At 44.8% G+C, this 22389-nt stretch overlaps 1 protein-coding gene across 3 annotated transcripts in view; it reads left to right on the plus strand.

The window, feature by feature from the left end:
* Positions 1-16128, plus strand: part of PDLIM3 (PDZ and LIM domain 3) — a 91269-nt gene extending 75141 nt beyond the window's left edge. For all 3 annotated transcript variants that reach the window (XM_068278691.1, XM_068278690.1, XM_068278689.1), the window contains 2 exons: positions 2290-2398; positions 12767-16128. In XM_068278691.1, the coding sequence (XP_068134792.1) occupies positions 2290-2398; positions 12767-12956 (299 nt within the window). In that variant the 3' untranslated portion in view covers positions 12957-16128. The remainder of the gene's footprint in view (positions 1-2289; positions 2399-12766) is intronic.
* Positions 16129-22389: the final 6261 nt, after the last annotated feature.

Here is a 22389-nt window from a genome sequence, read left to right on the forward strand (position 1 = left end):
CTGCAATGCCGCCCTCTAATGGGCGGCATTGCAGGAAGTCATGCGACGAGCAGAGGAAGTAAGGTAATTACTTCACCGCTCACTCGCTCATTTTACATTTGCCGCACATAGCTGGAGGGGGAGCGAGGACGGGGGGACCCAGATGAGGGGGGGGGGGGGGCGACCCCTCTCCCTGCCTCTGTGCCCAAAGCCCCCTGGCGACACCTATTGGGGGGAGATGTAGGCAGTAGGGAATGCTGGTCTCCCTCTGTTTTGTGTGCAAAGTTCTCTGTGTAGAGGGAGATCTGTTTTTGCATTGCCTGCCACTACCCCTCCGTGTATCAGGGATCGATCCGGGTCCGTGAAGTCCCGATAAGTCAGGACCCTCTGTTCAGTTTTTTGTATCCGGATCCCACGGATCCATTTTTGAAGTAAGTAAAGACTGTTGCTGTTTTTAACATTGGTATCCGTGTCCCCATTTTTGATCCGAGCCCAAAAACGGGGATACAGATAGGTTTTTTAAAACAAGGGGGAACTGGCCCTTAGTCTAAGTCTATCTTATTATAAACTGACTAGCAGACCTAAGCCCGTTTAAAAACGGGCTCTAGGTCTGTGTTTCTCAACGCGCGCGCACGCCACCCGCCGCACACCCGGCCACCTGCTGAACCTGTTGGGTAGTTTGTCTTGAACTTACCTGTTTTGTTGCATCTCCTCAAATTCCCGGCACCCTATCATTTGTACTTTAAACAGTGGATCCCCAGGAGAGGGTGCAAGCTGTGGCAGTGTGCGAATTGATGGTACAGCTGATACATAGGCAGAGCCTGTAGGGAAGCTGTCTTGAGAGCTGTTCCTTTGCAGGAAGTGACATCACTGGTCACAAGACCTTGCAGGAGTGAAGCTTAACCACTTGAGGACCCACCCTTTACCCCCCTTAAGGACCAGCGCTGTTTTAGCTGATCTGTGTTGGGTGGGCTGTGCAGCCCCCAGCACAGATCAGGGTGCAGGCAGAGCGACCAGATCGCCCCCCTTTTTTCCCCCTGTAGGGGGATGATGTGCTGGGGGGGTCTGATCGCTCCTGCCTGCCTGGGTGTTGCGGGGGGGGGGGGGGGGGGGCACCTCAAAGCCCCCCTCCGTGCCGAAATTTCCCCCCTCCCTCTCCTCCCTCCCTTCCCCAGAGATCCAAGGCTGCACAGGAACGGATCTGTCCTGTGCAGCCTCTAACAGGCTCCTGTCTGTCATGTGACAGCGATCCCCGGCCACTGATTGGCCGGGGATCGCTGATCTGGTACAACGCTGCTACTGTTAGCAGCGTTGTACGGATGTAAACAAAGCGGATTATTTCCGCTTGTGTTTACATTTAGCCTGCGAGCCGCGATCGGCGGCCCGCAGGCTATTCACGGAGCCCCCCGCCGTGAATTGACAGGAAGCAGCCGCTCGCGCGAGCGGCTGCTTCCTGATTAATTAGCCTGCAGCCGGCGACGCAGAACTGCGTCGCTGGTCCTGCAGCTGCCACTTTGCCGACGCGCAGTATGAGTGCGCGGTCGGCAAGTGGTTAAAGAGAAATAGTGACCAAGAATTGAACTTCATCCCAATCAGTAGCTGGTACCCCATTTTACATAAGAAATCTATTCCTTTTCACAAATGGATCATCAGGGGGCTCTGTATGGCTGATATTGTGGTAAAGCCCCTCCCACAGGAGACTGCGAGGACCATTTTCCTGGCAGTTTCCTGTCTGTGAACCTCATTGCATTGTGGGAAATAACTGTTTACAGCTGTTTCCAACTGCCAAAAAAAGCAAGCAGCAGCTACTTCCAGTGACCTCACGTGCCAGCTGTAAAAATGTCACCATGTGATAAATGTCAGAATGTAAATCAAGGAGAGGAAAGTTTTTACTATGGGCAAACACTGACTAAATCATTTATACATAATTATTCTAAAAATCAAGCACTTTTTATTACATAATTTTCAATGGAGTTCCTCTTTAAATCCTACAGTTTACTTGGGAGGCGTGTTGCCCACCACTGGTTTCCTGCAGGCTTTGTACATGTGCATTTGTTGTGGAGGACAACTATTTCCTTTGTCTTCATGTAATGTTTAGTGCATCAAGATCTTGTTTGTGAGTGTATTCTGTCATATTCACTCATATTCACAGGGATGGCACTATTGCTATAGTGTGCCTGGGGTTTTGGGAGCCCATCACAATTCTGCTATGCGGCCTGAAGATTTGTAGTTCCACTCTGTGGGTGGTTGTTAAACATTCAGCAGTAGAGTTCAGCACACATGTAGTAACCATCTCTCTTTCTGCTGTAGATCGTCCTACGGGTACAAGAAGTGTTAAAGCTCCATTAACAAAGCCCGGGGCAGGAGTTCCGGCTGTACAGAAGGTTCCCCTGTGTGACCGATGTGGCAATGGAATAGTGTAAGTATGGAGGAAGATATGTATAGATTCATGGCGTCCTGTCATATACTATATCATTTCTTTCTGACATTCAAAAAGTAAAGGTTTAAACTTTCTTGAAGCAGAATCGCATGAATTGTCACTAGACTGGGCACTTAAAGAGACACTGAAGCGGAAAATAAATTATGATATAAGGATTTGTATGTGTAGTACAGCTAAGAAATAAAACATTGGGAGCAGAGACATAAGTCTAATATTGTTTCCAGTACAAGAAGAGTTAAGAAACTCCAGTTGTTATCTATGCAAAAGAGCCACTGTGCTCCACGACTTTCAAAGTTGCAGAGAGCTCTGTCTTCTGAAGCTTGTTATCTCAACTGTCATTCACTGTATTTTCTTTTTCTCTGCAGAGGACAGTTCAATAGTTCATTGACCTGCTCTGTAAAATCGTTTAGAATGCTGAGTAGTGTGTAAACTGCAAATACAGTGGGTTGCAAAAGTATTCGGCCCCCCCTGAAGTTTTCCACATTTTTTCATATTACTGCCACAAACATGAATCAATTTTATTGGAATTCCACATGAAAGACCAATACAAAGTGGTGTACACGTGAGAAGTGGAACGAAAATTCTACGATTCCAAACATTTTTTACAAATAGATAACTGCAAAGTGGCGTGTGCATAATTATTCGCCCCCCTTTAATCTGAGTGCAGTCAGTTGCCTATAGACATTGCCTGATGAGTGCTAATGACTAAATAGAGTGCACCTGTGTGTAATCTAATGTCAGTACAAATACAGCTGCTCTGTGAGGGCCTCAGAGGTTGTCTAAGAGAATATTGGGAGCAACAACACCGTGAAGTCCAAAGAACACACAAGACAGGTCTAAGACAGGTCAGGGATCAAGTTATTGAGAAATTTAAAGCAGGCTTAGGCTACAAAAAGATTTTCAAAGCCTTGAACATCCCACGGAGCACTGTTCAAGCGATCATTCAGAAATGGAAGGAGTATGGCACAACTGTAAACCTACCAAGACTAGGCCATCCACCTAAACTCACAGTCCAAACAAGGAGAGCGCTGATCAGAAATGCAGTCAAGAGGCCCATGGTGACTCTGGACGAGCTGCAGAGATCTACAGCTCAGGTTGGAGACTCTGTCCATAGGACAACTATTAGTCATGCACTGCACAAAGTTGGCCTTTATGGAAGAGTGGCAAGAAGAAAGGCATTGTTAACAGAAAGCATAACAAGTCCTGTTTGCAGTTTGCCACAAGCCATGTGGGGGACACAGCAACCATGTGGAAGAAGGTGCTCTGGTCAGATGAGACCAAAATGGAACTTTTTGGCCAAAATGCAAAATGCTATGTGTGGCAGAAAACTAACACTGCACATCACTCTGAACACACCATCCCCACTGTCAAATATGGTGGTGGCAGCATCATGCTCGGGGGGGTTGCATCTCTTCAACAGGGACAGGGAAGCTTGTCAGAGTTGATGGGAAGATGGATGGAGCCAAATACAGGGCAAACTTGAAAGAAAACCTCTTGGAGACTGCAAAAGACTTGAGACTGGGGCGGAGGTTCACCTTCCAGCAGGACAATGACCCTAAACATAAAGCCAGGGCAACAATGGAATGGTTTAAAACAAAACATATCTATGTGTTAGAATGGCCCAGTCAAAGTCCAGATCTAAATCCAATCGAGAACCTGTGGCAAGATCTGAAAACTGCTGTTCACAAACGCTGTCCATCTAATCTGACTGAGCTGGAGCTGTTTTGCAAAGAAGAATGGGCAAGGGTTTCAGTCAGAAAAGGTGGTTCTACAAAGTATTGACTTAGGGGGCCGAATAATTACGCACACCCCACTTTGCAGTTATTTATTTGTAAAAAATCTTTGGAATCATGTATGATTTTCGATCCACTTCTCACATGTACACCACTTTGTGTTGGTCTTTCATGTGGAATTCCAATAAAATTGATTCATGTTTGTGGCAGTAATATGACAAAATGTGGAAAACTTCAAGGGGGCCGAATACTTTTGCAACCCACTGTATTAGAGAATGATGCAATGTTATAACAAAACACTATATAACTGAAAATAAATATATGAGAATATTTTATTTGCTTATAATGTTCTATTAATTATCCGTACTACACAACCAATTCATTATATCATCATTTTTATTCGCTTCAGTGTCTCTTTAAAGTGGATCCGAGATGAACTTTTACTCATTGCATAATTGTGTTCCTTACATATAGTTTATAGGGCATTCCTCAAGCCAAATACTAGTTTTGTTTTGTTTTAGTACCCTAATTTCCTATAAACTAAATAAGCCACACCCACAGCTTCTCCAGAGTGCCTTGGCGCTTGCAAGGGATTGTGGGATTTCAGTCTGGGCAGGTGAAAAAGGTGTTACTAGCTATAGATTTCAGAGGCAGAGTTTTCACAATCTGAGAGCTGCAGTGCAGATACAGATCAGTTGCCTGTGTAATGGAGGAGATAAGAGTGGAGTTATCATAGAATATGCAGATTAGCATGCCTAGATACAGATAAGCTTGCCTGTGTGTGTGATTGTGTAATAGTGACAAGCAGAAAACATGTCTGCTCCCATTGTATCACAGGAAAAAATATTAATATACTGTTGAAGCTGTTTGAAGATAGATTTGCTGTGTAAACTATCCAAACTTTAAATAAGATATATAGACAAGTCACTTGTTATATTTAGTTTTTCATCTCGGATCCGCTTTAACAATGTCTTGTACTATATAGTATAATTGATATCTTCTTAAAACATTGAGAATTGGCTTATTGGTATCAAAATTATTGTTGATAGAAATGGCAGACAAGGCTGTTAGAAATTAATTACAATAATGGATACAACTTGACAAATGTGTATTGCATTTAATCTGGGTAATCCGATGACATAACACTGCAATAAATAGAAGTGATGTGAACTGGGAGAAGGTGGCTTGGGGAGCAGTGCTGGAGAGGGGAGCGCCATGTGGTGTATCTTGTCATGAAGTAGGTCATTTGGGTGCAGTGCCATATATATCTTGTTTCCACCCCATTCCTTTAGATTGTAAGCTCGCAAGGGCAGGGCTCTCACCCTTTTGTGTCATGGAATGTTATTAATTCAATTGCTTGCACACTGTTAGAAATGTATACATTTTAGTCATCATGTTAAATCAAGTTGTAATCAGCAGTGCTGTATCTTGTATCAGTGTTCATATTTGATGTATATCATTGTCTGTATCATTATGTATCACAGAGCCACGGAATATGTTGGCGCTTTATAAATAATAATAATAATAATAATAATAATATATGGTATTGGCATCCTCCACGTCAATAGGTAAGTATAGAAATTTAAAGGGGTTAGAGTGGTCAGGGAAGGCGAATGTTAGGCTCAACACACACCATACAATCTTGGTTTTTCAATCTTACCACTTTCATGTAGTATAAGAGTTTATCCAATCAATCATTCAAAGTTTTTTCAGACTGTTGGCCCTTATACTACATAGATTTGGTAAATCTGTACAACCAAGATTGTATGGTGTGTGTTTAGCTTAGGAGGACTTGTTTGTAAGGTGCCCACACAAGCATATTTTTCCTTTCCTTTTTTTATTTATATGTATATAGAGAGGCAAAATTTATTGAAGTTCACAAATTACAAAAACATACCAAGAGTACAATACAATACACAGATCTGCAAACAGCAAGGAATAAATTCCAGCAGTAGCCAGCAGGTGGCGGCAAAACAGCAACGACTGCAGAGCGTCAGTAACAGTTTGTTCAGCTACATTAACCACTTGCCGACCGCCTACTTCATATTGGCGGCGGCAAAGTGGCAGCCCCAGGACCACGTAACGCAGATTGGCGTCAGGTCCTGGGGCACTCTCTGGCCGGGGATCGCGCGCTGGGATGCGCGCGCATCCACCAGCAATAGGCTCCGCCCACCCGCGACGTCAACCCGCCGGCCAATCGGAAGCGCCGGCGGGTTGTTAACCCGACGATCCCCGGATAGGAAGCGTATAATACGCTTTGTAATGTTTACAAAGTGTATTATACAGGCTGCCTCCTGCCCTGGTGGTCCCAGTGTCCGAGGGACCACCAGGGCAGGCTGCAGCCACCCTTGTCTGCACCCAAACACACTGATCTGCCCCCCCCCTGCCCCCTGATCGCCCACAGTACCCCTCAGACCCCCCCCTGCCCACCCCCCAGACCACCATTTGCACACAATCACCCCCCTAATCACCCATCAATCACTCCCTGTCACTATCTGTCAACGCTATTTTTTTTTTAGTCCCTAAACTGCCCCCTGCTCCCTCCTGATCACCCCCCCACCCCTCAGATTCTCCCCAGACCCCCCCAGACCCTCCCCCCCCCTGTGTACTGTATGCATCTATCCCCCCTGATCACCTGTTAATCACCCGTCAATCACCCATCAATCACCCATCAATCACCCATCAATCACCCGTCAATCACCCCCTGTCACTGCCACCCATCAATCAGCCCCTAACCTGCCCCTTGCGGGCAATCTGATCACCCACCCACACCAATAGATCGCCCGCAGATCCGACATCAGATCACCTCCCAAATCCATCGTTTACATCTATTCTCTCCCCTAAACACCCACTAATTACCCATCAATCACCCATCAATCACCCCCTATCACCACCTGTCACTGTTACCCATCAGATTAGACCCTTGCGGGCACCCAATCGCCCGCCCACACGCTCAGATTGCCCTCAACCCCCCCCCTTATCGATTCGCCAGTGCATTATTTACATTCGTTCTTCCCTGTAATAACCCACTGATCACCTGTCAATCACCCCCCGTCACTGCCACCCATCAATCACCCCCTGTCATTGCCACCCATCAATCAGCCCCTAACCTGCCCCTTGCGGGCAATCTGATCACCCACCCACACCAATAGATCGCCCGCAGATCCGACATCAGATCACCTCCCAAATCCATCGTTTACAACTATTCTCTCCTCTAAACACCCACTAATTACCCATCAATCACCCCCTATCACCACCTGTCACTGTTACCCATCAGATTAGACCCTTGCGGGCACCCAATCGCCCGCCCACACGCTCAGATTGCCCTCAACCCCCCCCTTATCGATTCGCCAGTGCATTATTTACATCCGTTCTTCCCTGTAATAACCCACTGATCACCTGTCAATCACCCCCTGTCACTGCCACCCATCAATCACCCCCTGTCACTGCCACCCATCAATCAGCCCCTAACCTGCCCCTTGCGGGCAATCTGATCACCCACCCACACCAATAGATCGCCCGCAGATCCGACATCAGATCACCTCCCAAATCCATCGTTTACATCTATTCTCTCCTCTAAACACCCACTAATTACCCATCAATCACCCATCAATCACCCCCTATCACCACCTGTCACTGTTACCCATCAGATTAGACCCTTGCGGGCACCCAATCGCCCGCCCACACGCTCAGATTGCCCTCAAACCCCCCCTTATCGATTCGCCAGTGCATTATTTACATCCGTTCTTCCCTGTAATAACCCACTGATCACCTGTCAATCACCCCCTGTCACTGCCACCCATCAATCACCCCCTGTCACTGCCACCCATCAATCAGCCCCTAACCTGCCCCTTGCGGGCAATCTGATCACCCACCCACACCAATAGATCGCCCGCAGATCCGACATCAGATCACCTCCCAAGTGCAGTGTTTACATCTCTTCTCTCCTCTAAACACCCACTAATTACCCATCAATCACCCCCTATCACCACCTGTCACTGTTACCCATCAGATTAGACCCTAATCTGCCCCTTGCGGGCACCCAATCACCCGCCCACACCTCAGAACGCCCTCAGACCCCAGCCCTGATCACCTCGCTAGTGCATTGCTTGCATCTATTTCCCCCCTCTAATCACACCTTGAGACACCCATAAATCACCTCCTGTCACCCCCTAGCACACCTACCCATCAGATCAGGCCCTAATTTGCCCCGTGTGGGCTCCTGATCACTCGGCCAAACCCTCAGATCCCCCTCCGATCACCTCCCCAGTGCATTGATTGCATCTATTTTCCCCTCTAACCGCCCCCTGAGACACCCATCAATCACCTCCTGTCACCCCCCTAGCCATCAAATGCCATCAGATCAGGCCCAATTCATCCTGTCATCTAAGAGGCCACCCTGCTTATGACCGTTTCCACAAAATTTGCCCCCTCATAGACCACCTGTCATCAAAATTTGCAGATGCTTATACCCCTGAACAGTCATTTTGAGAAATTTGGTTTCCAGACTACTCACAGTTTTGGGCCCGTAAAATGCCAGGGCAGTATAGGAACCCCACAAGTGACCCCATTTTAGAAAGAAGACACCCCAAGGTATTCTGTTAGGTGTATGATGAGTTCATAGAAGATTTTATTTTTTGTCAAAAGTTAGCGGAAATTGGATTTTTATTGTTTTTTTCACAAAGTGTCATTTTTCACTAACTTGTGACAAAAAATAAAATCTTCTATGAACTCACCATACCCCTAACGGAATACCTTGGGGTGTCGTCTTTCTAAAATGGGGTCACTTGTGGGGTTCCTATACTGCCCTGGCATTTTAGGGGCCCTAAACCGTAGGGAGTAGTCTAGAAAACAAATGCCTCAAAATGACCTGTGAATAGGACGTTGGGCCCCTTAGCGCACCTAGGCTGCAAAAAAGTGTCACACATGTAGTATCGCCATACTCAGGAGAAGTAGTATAATGTGTTTTGTGGTGTATTTTTACACATACCCATGCTGGGTGGGAGAAATCTCTCTGTAAATGGACAATTGTGTGTAAAAAAAATCAAAAATGTGTCATTTACAGAGATATTTCTCCCACCCAGCATGGTTATATGTAAAAATACACCACAAAACACATTATACTACTTCTTCTGAGTACGGCGATACCACATGTGTGACACTTTTTTGCAGCCTAACTGTGCTAAGGGGCCCAAAGTCCAATGAGTACCTTTAGGATTTCACAGGTCATTTTGAGACTTTTGGGTTCAAGACTACTCCTCACGGTTTAGGGCCCCTAAAATGCCAGGGCAGTATAGGAACCCCACAAGTGACCCCATTTTAGAAAGAAGACACCCCAAGGTATTCTGTTAGGTGTATGGTGAGTTCATAGAAGATTTTATTTTTTGTCACAAGTTAGCGGAAATTGATATGTATTGTTTTTTTTTTTCACAAAGTGTCATTTTCCGCTAACTTGTGACAAAAAAAAAATCTTCTATGAACTCACCATACCCCTAACGGAATACCTTGGGGTGTCTTCTTTCTAAAATGGGGTCACTTGTGGGGTTCCTATACTGCCCTGGCATTTTAGGGGCCCTAAACCGTGAGGAGTAGTCTAGAATCCAAATGCCTCAAAATGACCTGTGAATAGGACGTTAGGCCCCTTAGCGCACCTAGGTTGCAAAAAAGTGTCACACATGTGGTATCGCCGTACTCAGAAGAAGTAGTATAATGTGTTTTGAGGTGTATTTTTATACATACCCATGCTGGGTGGGAGAAATCTCTCTGTAAATGGACAATTGTGTGTAAAAAAAATCAAATAATTGTCATTTACAGAGATATTTCTCCCACCTAGCATCTGTATGTGTAAAAATACACCCCAAAACACATTATACTACTTCTCCTGAGTACGGCGGTACCACATGTGTGGCACTTTTTTGCACCCTAAGTGCGCTAAGGGGCCCAAAGTCCAATGAGTACCTTTAGGATTTCACAGGTCATTTTGCGACATTTGGTTTCAAGACTACTCCTCACGGTTTAGGGCCCCTAAAATGCCAGGGCAGTATAGGAACCCGACAAATGACCCCATTTTAGAAAGAAGACACCCCAAGGTATTCCGTTAGGAGTATGGTGAGTTCATAGAAGATTTTATTTTTGTCACAAGTTAGCAGAAAATGACACTTTGTGAAAAAAAACAATTCAAATCAATTTCCGCTAACTTGTGACAAAAAAAAAATCTTCTATGAACTCACCATCCTCCTAATGGAATACCTTGGGGTGTCTTCTTTCTAAAATGGGGTAATTTGTGGGATTCCTATACTGTCCTGGCATTTTAGGGGCCCTAAACCGTGAGGAGCAGTCTTGAAACGAAATTTCTCAAAATGACCTGTGAAATCCTAAAGGTACTCATTGGACTTTGGGCCCCTTAGCGCAGTTAGGGTGCCAAAAAGTGCCACACATGTGGTATCGCCGTACTCAGGAGAAGTAGTATAATGTGTTTTGGGGTGTATTTTTCCACATACCCATGCTGAGTGGGAGAAATATCTCTATAAATTGACAATTGTGTGTAAAAAAAATAAAACAATTGTCATTTACGGAGATATTTCTCCCACCCAGCATGGGTATGTGTAAAAATACGCCCCAAAACACATTATACTACTTCTCCTGAGTACGGCAATACCACATGTGTGGCACTTTTTTGCAGCCTAACTGCGCTAAGGGGCCCAAAGTCCAATGAGCATCTTTAGGCTTTACAGGGGTGCTTACAATTAGGCACCGCCCAAAATGCCAGGACAGTGAACACACCCCACAAATGACCCCATTTTGGAAAGTAGACACTTCAAGGTATTCAGAGAGTAGCATAGTGAGTCCGTGGCAGATTTCATTTTTTTTTGTCGCAAGTTAGAAGAAATGGAAACTTTTTTTTTTTGTTTTTTTTGTTACAAAGTGTCATTTTCCGCTAACTTGTGACAAAAAATAAAATCTTCTATGAACTCACCATGCCTCTCACTGAATACTTTGGGATGTCTTCTTTCCAAAATGGGGTCATTTGGGGGAAATTTGTACTATCCTGGAATTTTAGCCCCTCATGAAACCTGACAGGTGCGCAGAAAAGTCAGAGATGCTTGAAAATGGGAAAATTCACTTTTGGCACCATAGTTTGTAAACGCTATAACTTTTACCCAATCCAATAAATATACACTGAATGGTTTTTTTTTTATCAAAGACATGTAGCAGAATAACTTTCGCGCTCAAATGTATAGGAAATTTTACTTTATTTGAAAAATGTCAGCACAGAAAGTTAAAAAAGTCATTTTTTTGACAAAATTCATGTCTTTTTTGATGAATATAATAAAAAGTAAAACTCGCAGCAGCAATCAAATAGCACCGAAAGAAAGCTGTATTAGTGACAAGAAAAGGAGGTAAAATTCATTTAGGTGGTAGGTTGTATGACTGAGCAATAAACCGTGAAAGCTGCAGTGGTCCGAATGGAAAAAAAGGCTCTGGTCCTTAAGGGGTTTTATGACTGCAGTCCTTAAGTGGTTAAAGGGAAGGTTCAGGGAGGGTGGGCAAAAAATAAAAATCAATTTCCACTTACCTGGGGCTTCCTCCAGCCCGTGGCAGGCAGTAGGTGCCCTCGCCGCCGCTCCGCAAGCTCCCGGTGGTCTCCGGTGGCCGACCCGACCTGGCCAGGCCGGCTGCCAGGTCGGGCTCTTCTGCGCTCCAAGGCCCGGAACTTCTGCGTCCCACGTCTGCGCTCTGACGTCATCGGACGTCCTCCGGGCTCTACTGCGCATGCGCAGAACTACTGCGCATGCGCAGTAGAGCCCGGAGGACGTCCGATGACGTCAGAGCGCCGGCGTGGGACGCAGAAGTTCCGGGCCTTGGAGCGCAGAAGAGCCCGACCTGGCAGCCGGCCTGGCCAGGTCGGGTCGGCCACCGGAGACCACCGGGAGCCTGCGGAGCGGCGGCGAGAGCACCTCCTGCCTGCCACGGGCTGGAGGAAGCCCCAGGTAAGTGGAAATTGATTTTTATTTTTTACCCACCCTCCCTGAACCTTCCCTTTAACACAAAGCCTCTTTCCACTATGCCCAAACCTTCCAACTCATAAGTAAGGAGTGTGATATCACTACAACAAAAAGAATAAAAACCTTGTATAAAGATATGGCAAATGCTTAAATAAAGGAGGTGATAATGTGGAATAAAAATCAGAAGGTACAGCATGTTTAAAATAAAATAAATAAAATGTTTCCTTAGTTGATCAAATGAAAAGGGCTGTTACTTTCTAGACAACCCTCGTACCGTTTAGGGATCGTTTCCACTAGGAAAGATTTGCAACGGTCCCTCGCATGCAAATTCGGACAAGAAATCACAGCCTATTGCAATCGATAGGCTGCTTTCGAATTAAGGCATGTGGAAAAAAAAGAACCTAGTGCCGGGCATGGCACAGCTAGAGGCATTTGGATGTGTTCTTGCATACAAGTGCTAATGTCTGTCTTGGAGATGGATGCCGGCACAGGTGGAAACAAGGCCTTATACTTTGAGTATAATAAGCATTTCCTAGCAAAGCATATTATCCATTCTTCTTATCCATAATTGTAACGTTCTTTGTCACTTCTTCCATCATGTGTTGCAGAGGCACCGTAGTGAAGGCTCGAGACAAGTTCCGTCACCCCGATTGCTTTGTGTGTGCTGACTGTAATCTAAACCTGAAGCAGAAGGGATACTTCTTTGTGGAGGGCCAGCTGTACTGTGAAGTCCATGCCAGAGCACGAATGAGACCACCAGAAGGATATGATGCAGTTACTGTCTTTCCAAGGGCTTAGATATATTAACTATTCTAAAACAAGGCTAACATGTAATCTATCATATTTAAAAAAAAAAATGGAAAAAAATGAAAATAGGTCTTACTAGTACATGCGCTCACTGATTGTATAGGAATGGCAGATCCAGCACTAACGCAATAAGCTAAGGTGGTGATTATTAAGTGTACGAAGTTTGCAGCCAGTAACAACGGATGGGGTTTTTTGGTTTTTTGGGGGGGAGGGGAGGCAATAGATCCAGAACTCTGAATATCCGCTCCTATCATACTTAAGGCCCATACATATACTAGATTAAAGGCGGCTTAGGTTGCCGATAACCAGCATCTCTTCCAAAAATTCACCACTTGCTCCATCTGCTGTGTGACGTCACATCTATGCCGATCCGTTGCCCCTCCCCCCCCCCCCCCCCCCCCTGCATTGCCACACGACGCTGTCAGCAGGCCTGGATGTACATCACAGGAGCCTAGAGGCACAGATGTCCTGGCACCTTAGACTTCGCCCTCCATTAATCTACAAATGACTGCTAGTGTGCTGGCTGTCACTTCTTCCTTACTTCTCTTGCCTGTCATAGGTAGCTACTGGTGCCCCTTAGTATTATGTAGCCACAGCTATCCCGACTGAAGCGAGATCTGATCAGTGGAATGTCGAGATTCGGGTGTGTAACCTCTCATTTTCACTTTGCTTGTGACTCTGCGCAAGTAGGGTGGGAGGGGAGTACTTGCGGAGGGCAGTGAGCCACCTTTCCTTCATTAGGTGCCTGTAGGTAACAGTGCCTTATGGTAAATCTGGCCCTGGTTGTCAGTCTACATGCTATCTGCGTGTCTGTACGGCCTCGGGCCAGCGATGCCACCCCGATTCTCGTTGGGCAACATCAATCGAGAGTGTGTACTGGCCTTTTGCTGTTGAATTATGAAAACGAATACATCTAAATGTTCACATTATGGAGCATAATGTATATACAGTAGGTTTTACATTTTAGCGTTAGAAGTTTTCTTATACAGTGGCTTGCAATAGTATTTGGCCCCCTTAATGTTTTCCACATTTTGTCACATTACTGCCACAAAAATGATTCAATTTAATTGGAATTCCACGTAAAAGACCAATACAAAGTGGTGTACATGTGAGAAGTGGATCGAAAATCATACATCATTCCAAACATTTTTTACAAATAGATAACTGCAAAGTGGGGTGTGCGTAATTATTCAGCCCCCTGAGTCAATACTTTGTAGAACCACCTTTTGCTGCAATTACAGCTGCCAGTCTTTTAGGGTATGTCTCTACCAGCTTTGGTAGATCTAGACTTTGACTGGGCCATTCTAACACATGGATATGTTTTGTTTTAAACCATTCCATTGTTGCCCTGGCTTTATGTTTAGGGTCACTGTCCTGCTGGAACGTGAACCTCCGCGCCAGTCTCAAGTCTTTTGCAGTCTCCAAGAGGTTTTCTTCCAAGTTTGCCCTGTATTTGGCTCCATCCATTTTCCCATCAACTTTGACCAGCTTCCCTGTCCCTGCTGAAGAGAAGCACCCCCAGAGCATGATACTGCCACCACCATATTTGACAGTGGGGATGGTGTGTTCAGAGTGATGTGCAGTGTTAGTTTTCTGCCACACATAGCGTTTTTCATTTTGGCCAGAAAGTTCCATTTTGGTCTCATCTGACCAGAGCACCTTCTTCCACATTTGCTGTGTCCCCCACATGGCTTGTGGCAAACTGCAAACGGGACTTCTTATGCTTTTCTTTTAACAATGGCTTTCTTATTGCCACTCTTCCATAAAGGCCAACTTTGTGCAGTGCACGACTAATAGTTGTCCTATGGATAGATTTCCCCACCTGAGCTGTAGATCTCTGCAGCTCGTCCAGAGTCACCACGGGCCTCTTGACTGCATTTCTGATCAGCGCTCTCCTTGTTCAGCCTGTGAGTTTAGGTGGACGGCCTTATCTTGGTAGGTTTACAGTTGTGCCATACTCCTTCCATTTCTAAATGATCGCTTGAACAGTGCTCCGTGGGATGTTCAAGGCTTTGGAAATCTTTTTGTAGTCTAAGCCTGCTTTAAATTTCTCAATAACTTTATCCCTGACCTGTCTGGTGTGTTCTTTGGACTTCATGGTGTTGTTGCTCCCAATATTTTCTTAGACAACCTCTGAGGCCGTCGCAGAGCAGCTGTATTTGTACTGACATTAGGTTACACACAGGTGCACTCTATTTAGTCATTAGCATTCATCAAACAAACACAGAACATTTATATTGCGCTTTTCTCCTGGCATACTCAAAGCGCCAGAGCTGCAGCCACTAGGACGCGCTCTATAGGCAGTAGCAGTGTTAGGAAGAATTGCCGAAGGTCTCCTACTGAATAGGTGCTGGCTTACTGAACAGGCAGAGACGAGATTCAAACCCAGGTCTCCTGTGTCAGAGGCAGAGCCCTACACTATCCAGCCACTTCAGGCAATGTCTATGGTCAACAGACTGCACTCAGACCAAAGGGGGCTGAATAATTATGCACGCCCCACTTTGCAGTTATCTATTTGTAAAAAATGTTTGGAATCATGTATGATTTTCGTTCCACTTCTCGCGTGCACACCACTTTGTGTTGGTCTTTCACGTGGAATTCCAATACAATTGATGCATGTTTGTGGCAGTAATGTGACAAAATGTGGAAAACTTCAAGGGGGCCGAATACTTTTGCAAGCCACTGTATCAGCTATTGTGACACGGGAAGACTATTTACAACATAAAGTTCATTCATAAACTACGACAAGTATTTTAAATTGAATAGACACCATATGTCAGTAAACACCCCTAATGCAGGTTCCAGCGAGTACATAGTGTGACAGAAGATGTGTCACTGACAAGGTCATTCTTGGAAAGGACTGCTTTATAATCTACACTGCTTTATGTCTGTTATTGCCTATGTCACACACGTATTGGATTGGATTTGAAAATACTAAAATGTAGCAGGTTAGAGATATGATATTAGACTAGTGGGTTATGATTGCAAATAATAATTCTGCACTACGCCATTATTGCTTGAATCGTAGGACATAGTCCAGTGCCCTAAGACTGCAATCCATGCTTGAGAAATGTTATTTTCTTTTTATTTTTGTACTTGTGCAATTTCAGATCAATGTGTCTACTATTTTGTTATATAATGCCAAATAAACTTTTAAACAACACTGCTTCTCCTTATGTATATAACAAGTTGGTAAGAAGACATAAACATCACCATCACAATACACTAGGTGGAATATCTTCAATGCTAAATACAGTGGGTAAAAGTTTGAATGTCACTCTAGTTTTTATTGCTGTCGGTGTGCCTCTCACAGGAAGTGATGTAATCACTTCAGCAAGGGCACAGGTATAAAAAAAAGGCTTAGCAAACTTTACATCTAGAGATGGTCAATGAGATGCAAATAATTCTGGTTTGCAAACAATTGTAATGCAGATTGTATGCACCTTAGAATTGGACCAATCAAATTACCTTCCTGGTGATGCATACAATTTACATGAAATTTGCATGCAAGCCAAAATTATCTCATTGACTATCTCTAGCGCTAACCATTCATCGTATTAGTATACCATTATATAGTGATGTCTGTGTTGATAATAAAGATTTCCTCTGTAAGGAATCACTCTGCGCATACTGGTGGGCGGATGTCTCGCTCCTCTCGGCCACAGTACGGTCTGAGGTGGCGACAGAGGTAGTCAGGCTGGGGTTTATTTTATAAGTATAAAATAATGGCTGTTGACCTTGGCTGGGATTGAACCCCGGTCTCTAGTGACGCTGGCGGTGCTCTTGACCAGTATGCTATAGCTGACACACGGTCAAGATGTTTTGCTGTCAGTACTGGTTAGTCAGCTGACATGTATTGCCACCCGTGTCAGCTGATCTCTCTCTCAGCTGATACTTAACGGGAACTTAAACTGAGAGGGATATGGATGTTTCCTATTGAACAATAACAGTTGCCTGGCAGTCCTACTGATCTCTTTAGTTGCAGTAGTGGCTGAATCACACACCTGAAACAAGCATGCAGCTAATCCAGTCTGACTTCAGTCAGAGCACCTGATCTGCATGCTTGTTGAGGGGCTGTGGCTAAAAGTATTAGAGACACAGGATCAGCAGGAGAGTCAGGCAACTGGTATTATGCATGCAGCCGGCCACTGATTGGATGCTGTCAGTATTTAAACCTTGCTGTGACACTTGCATGTTGCCCGTGATAGCTCTAGCGTGCTGGTTGCTGGGTGCTCTGTGTACCTGCTGCTACTATATCGGATTATCTGGACCTTGACCACTGCTCGTTTACTGGATCTCCTTCATCTGTTCATAGTATTCAAAATCTGTTGAAATCATACGACGTGGAAGTGGTAAAATTAGCCAATCAAAAATGAAGGTGTGTACCAGGCTTAAAGCAGACCTTAACTCTTGCACAGGAGCGATAGAAAACACAGAGAAATCCACCTGGTGTCTACCCTGTGTATATTTATAGAGAACAACCTGTTTAATTTTCTTTTCTCAGCAAGTAATGAGCCAGTGTAATTTGAGCTGTCAACTGTCTTTCGAGTCTGCTAGGTTGTGAGCTAATAGGAGGTCAACCCTTTCTGTGCTCTCAGCAAACCAGGACGTAAATGCACTATAGGATATATGTGCCAGTTCTTTAAATTGTAATGAATAGATGTTTTTCTTTGAAGGTTATCATGCAGTTGCTTATCTCTATCTAGTTCTGAGTTCAGGTCTGCTTTTACACAGTCAAAAATGTTATTTTTTGATGAGGATTAATTGAAAAACACTTAAAACTACTTTGGGTTTTTATTGTTGTACTCTGGCGACGGGGCGGGATGACGTCACCGACGTCAGTGACGTCATTGGGAGTCCCCATCCACCCCTAGGCGCTGCCTGGCACTGATTGGCCAGGCAGCGCATGGGGTCTGGGGGGGGGACCGCGCGCCGCGACGGATAGCGGCGATCGAGCGCGGGGCGGCGGCGATCGGTGTGCTGGCGCAGCTAGCAAAGTGCTAGCTGCGTCCAGCAAAAAAAAAAATTAAGTAAATCGGCCCAGTAGGGCCTGAGAAAACCTCCTGCGCGGCTGCACGTTCGGGGTTACCGCCAGGAAGGTTAACTCAACCACACAAAATGAGTTTAACTTACCTGAGGCTTCTACCAGCCCCCTGCAGCCATCCTGTGCCCTCAACGTGACTCCCGGATCCTCTGGTCCCCGCTGACAGCTAGTTTCATTTTTGCCGACTCGAAGTTGGATGGCAGCCATGCGTCTCATTGAACGCGTTACCGCTGTAACAGGATGCTATAGCGGGTGTCAACACGTACCTTTGTGGGCGTTGACACCCGCTATAGCGTCCTGTTACAGCGGTAACGCGTTCAATGAGACGCATGGCTGCCAGCCGACTCCGAGTCGGCAAAAATGAAACTAGCTATCAGCGGGGGACCAGGGGAACCCCGAGTCACGTCGAGGGCACAGGATGGCTGCAGAGGGCTGGTAGAAGCCCCAGGTAAGTTAAACTCATTTTGTGTGGTTGAGTTAAGGTTCCCTTTAAACCTAGTGACACAATAGACTCACACTAAATCCTTTCCTGTTAATTGAACAAAATTCTAAATTATCCCTAAGAGGAAGACAGACAGCAGTAATAACCTGTTGCAAAGGTTGAACCCAGGCTTGCTCATATCATAATATATTCTTATAACAAATTAGTGCTTTTTAGTATTCAACTCAGTGAGAATAAATATGAACATGTGCCATTCCCCAAATACTGCTATGTGCACGAATGTTCACCCTTGAGGCCCTGTTCACAGTGATCAGTTGCATTGCAGAATAATTCTGCATGTCAACTCACTGCCCATACACTTCTATGGGGCTGTTCACAGTAACTGGTCACATTATTCTAACTCGCTACATGCATCATGTTTGGTATTAAAGTCGCCATTTTAGTTCACAGTCATTATAATGCGTGAGTTATGCAACTAACTACTATGAACCTAGCCGCAAGATACCTATTATGAGAAAACAAACATGTTTCAGTATTATGGGTGGAGTGTGAGATCACTTTATTGACCATTTTACGTCAGCATGTCTCCCGTCCAGTTCATCTATACTATTCAAGAAGTTATCTTTGTATTACACCTACTTGGTTCGGGTTACATTTGCCCGGTGTTTTAGTTTAACAAGCTTAGGATGCTGAGCAACATTTGTAGAGTAAATTCTTCTACTTCAGCCCTTTTTTTAATGAGCATACAGGCACCTCGTAATGCCTTCTAGAACAAAAATCAACAAACACCTCTGCCAGCTACCAGTTAAAGTGGTCTAAAGATTACATAGGAAACAGAGTTGGCAGTGAATAAATCAAAAGCTGTTTATACACCTGATGGCTCGCTGAGGTGTGCACACACACAAAGAATGTTGCTTGCAGGGATTGGGACTAGATTTCTCAAGCAACAATTTTGGGCCCAAGTATTCTTCAGTGACTTTATGAGGCTACAGCCTTGCAACACGTTCTGTTGCTATGGAACAGGAGGAAGTTTTCATGAGGCTACAGCTTGGCAACACGTTCTGTTGCTATGGAACGGGAGGAGGTTTTTATGAGGCTACAGCTTTGAAACACGTTCTGTTGCTATGGAACGGGAGGAGGTTTTCATGAGGCTACAGCTTTGCAACATGTTCTGTTGCTATGGAACAGGAGGAGGATTGATGGTGCAGTACTCAAAGGACCAGTATCCAGTGGCAGAGGTAAGAAGGAGAACAATGTGCTTGACCTGAGACAATCTGGCACTCTAAATCTATGGTGCACAGATGTTAGGTTCCCAGGAGAGACAGCCATTGCCTGCCGTCTCAACGAGAACCCTCTAATACAGTGTTTCTCAACCTTATTCCAGCAGGTACCCCTTAATGAAAGATGCTGTTTGCTGAGTACCCCTTACCCCTTGATACATACTTAATAAGAATACATTTTATTTTTGCAAAAATGTGTTTCAGACATTCCTTCATCTTTTCAAATACCTAAAAATACTTCTTCATACTTATTTATATATTAGATATAATTTCTTAAATGCAAAAAAATTCATTGTAATAAATTGACTATAACAAGTTTAACCACCCTGGCGTTATGATTATTTTCAGATTTAGGGCTTGATTCACTATGCGGTGCTAACCTACTTAAAGTCTTTAGGCGCGCTAACCAGGGTGCTAGGTAGGTTAGCACCGGTTTTCTCAATCAGATCGCGTGCTAAGTACCGTTCGCAAAGTTTTGCGCACGCAAAGTCCTATGCGCGTGCTAAGTCGGATAGGCTTTAATGGGCACTTCGTGCGGAGCGCCCTGCGCTCTATGCAGTGCGCGCGTAAAGTTTTACACGCATAAAGTTTTGTGCGCATAAAGTTTTGTGCGCGAAAAGCTTGTTTAGACGTGCTAAGGGGGTTTTCACAGGCGTGCTAACAGTTAGCACCGCTTTGTGAATCAAGCCCTTAGGGTCTAAAAGCAATTTTAGACCCCCAAAACAAGGGAGGAAAAAAAACATACCACAGAGAATAATAATAACTCACTCAGACATGGGATTACTACTCTGAGCTGCGGATTTCCGTTCCGAGCCTGACTCGGGATTACCGCTGAGGAGGTTAAGTACCTTCTAAAACAAACCCACTTACCGCCAGGGGTGTGCGTACCACAACCTAGGCTCTAGTATGTGTACAAGGCTTTAGTGTCTGTCCTTGGGTTTGAAGCTTAGTATTAGAAAGTATCAGTTCATTAAAGAGGAGCTGTTAGGTATAAGGTCTCAGAGAAAATAAACACATATATCAGTAGCTAAAGATTGGCTGTACTTACATTACATATGCATTTCACTGTCCACGTTTGTACTTCACAGAATTTTTATATAGTATATGCAGAGATTGATGCTCCTGACAGCTCATGGCAGGTTCCATGTTTTTCTGTCAAATGTGTCGTCATGTCCTGCCTGCTTCCTGATCACAGAAAAGCTCATACTGAATAACACAATGTGCAGTGAATATTAATGAGCCATGTGGCTAGGAACAATAGCTGACTCCTGCAGTGTACTCTGCCCGGAGATTTATCAGTGCTACGCGCTGGACTGATTACAAGCTGCTGTAACGTCTCATTAGCAGCCGAGGGGAGGGCCCCAGAATGCTTTGCAGTATAGTATGCGGCTTGCGTCCTCTTAGGTCTAACAGCTTTTCTGATAAGCACACATCAAAGGTAACTGAGATTTTTATCTTCACTAATGGCTTTTTGGCTTCCTTCTAAACTGTTTAACACAGGAGAATAGAGGTTTAAATTAGCTTCTGCAGCCTGACAGTTACTCTTTAAGCACTACTGGAGTCATTTGCTGCTTGAAATGACAAGAATATTTTAGGCTCATTTCACATAAGCAGCTGCAGATGGTGAATCCACTAGGATTCAACCGCTAGGTGCTGGTAATGGCTCAGTGCTGGCAGTTGGAATACGTATGACTTTAAAGAGACTCCGTAACAAAAAATGTATCCTGTTTTTTATCATCCTACAAGTTCCAAAAGCTATTCTAATGTGTTCTGGCTTACTGCAGCACTTTGTACTATCACAGTCTCTGTAATAAATCAACTTATCTCTCTCTTGTCAGACTTGTCAGCCTGTGTCTGGAAGGCTGCCAAATTCTTCAGTGTTGTGGTTCTGCTATGAACTCCCCCTTCCAGGCCCCTCTATGCACACTGCCTGTGTGTTATTTAGATTAGAGCAGCTTCTCTCTTCTCTCTTATCTTTTACAAGCTGGATAAATCGTCCTCTGAGCTGGCTGGGCTTTCACATAGTGAGGAATTACAGACAACGGCAAAGCTGTTTGCAGGAAGAAAAGAGCAGCCTGAAACTTCAGTGCATGAGAGATGCAGGGGGAAAGAAACACACAAATGATCTCTTGAGATTCAAAAGGAAGGCTGTATACAGCCTGCTTGTGTATGGATGTATTTTCTATGTGTGGACATACTGTACATCAACCTACTTCCTGTATTGATGGCCATTTTGTTTGTTTACAAACACGCTTTTTAAAACTGTTTTTAACCACTTTTAATGCGGCGGGGAGCGGCGAAATTGTGACACAGGGTAATAGGAGATGTCCCCTAACGCACTGGTATGTTTACTTTTGTGGGATTTTAACAATACAGATTTTCTTTAAGGGGACACATTTGAGTGCAGCCACAGCCACTGGCAGACACGAGATGATGACACATAAGGCCGTTTTCTGCTGCCAGGTAACCACACTACATTTCAGCTACTGACATGTGGGGGGCTACCAACAATGCCATTTGAATGCATCTGAGTGCAACCACAGCCACTGCAGTAAATTGCATCCAAAAGGCATTCAGCGGCCAATTCAGCTGTCTAGATGACAGAAAGGCCTTAGGGCAAAATCACACAAACACATTACAGAGCATGTATGATTCAAA

This window comes from Hyperolius riggenbachi, chromosome 1 (genome assembly GCF_040937935.1).
Source record: "Hyperolius riggenbachi isolate aHypRig1 chromosome 1, aHypRig1.pri, whole genome shotgun sequence".
Lineage (NCBI taxonomy): Eukaryota > Metazoa > Chordata > Amphibia > Anura > Hyperoliidae > Hyperolius > Hyperolius riggenbachi.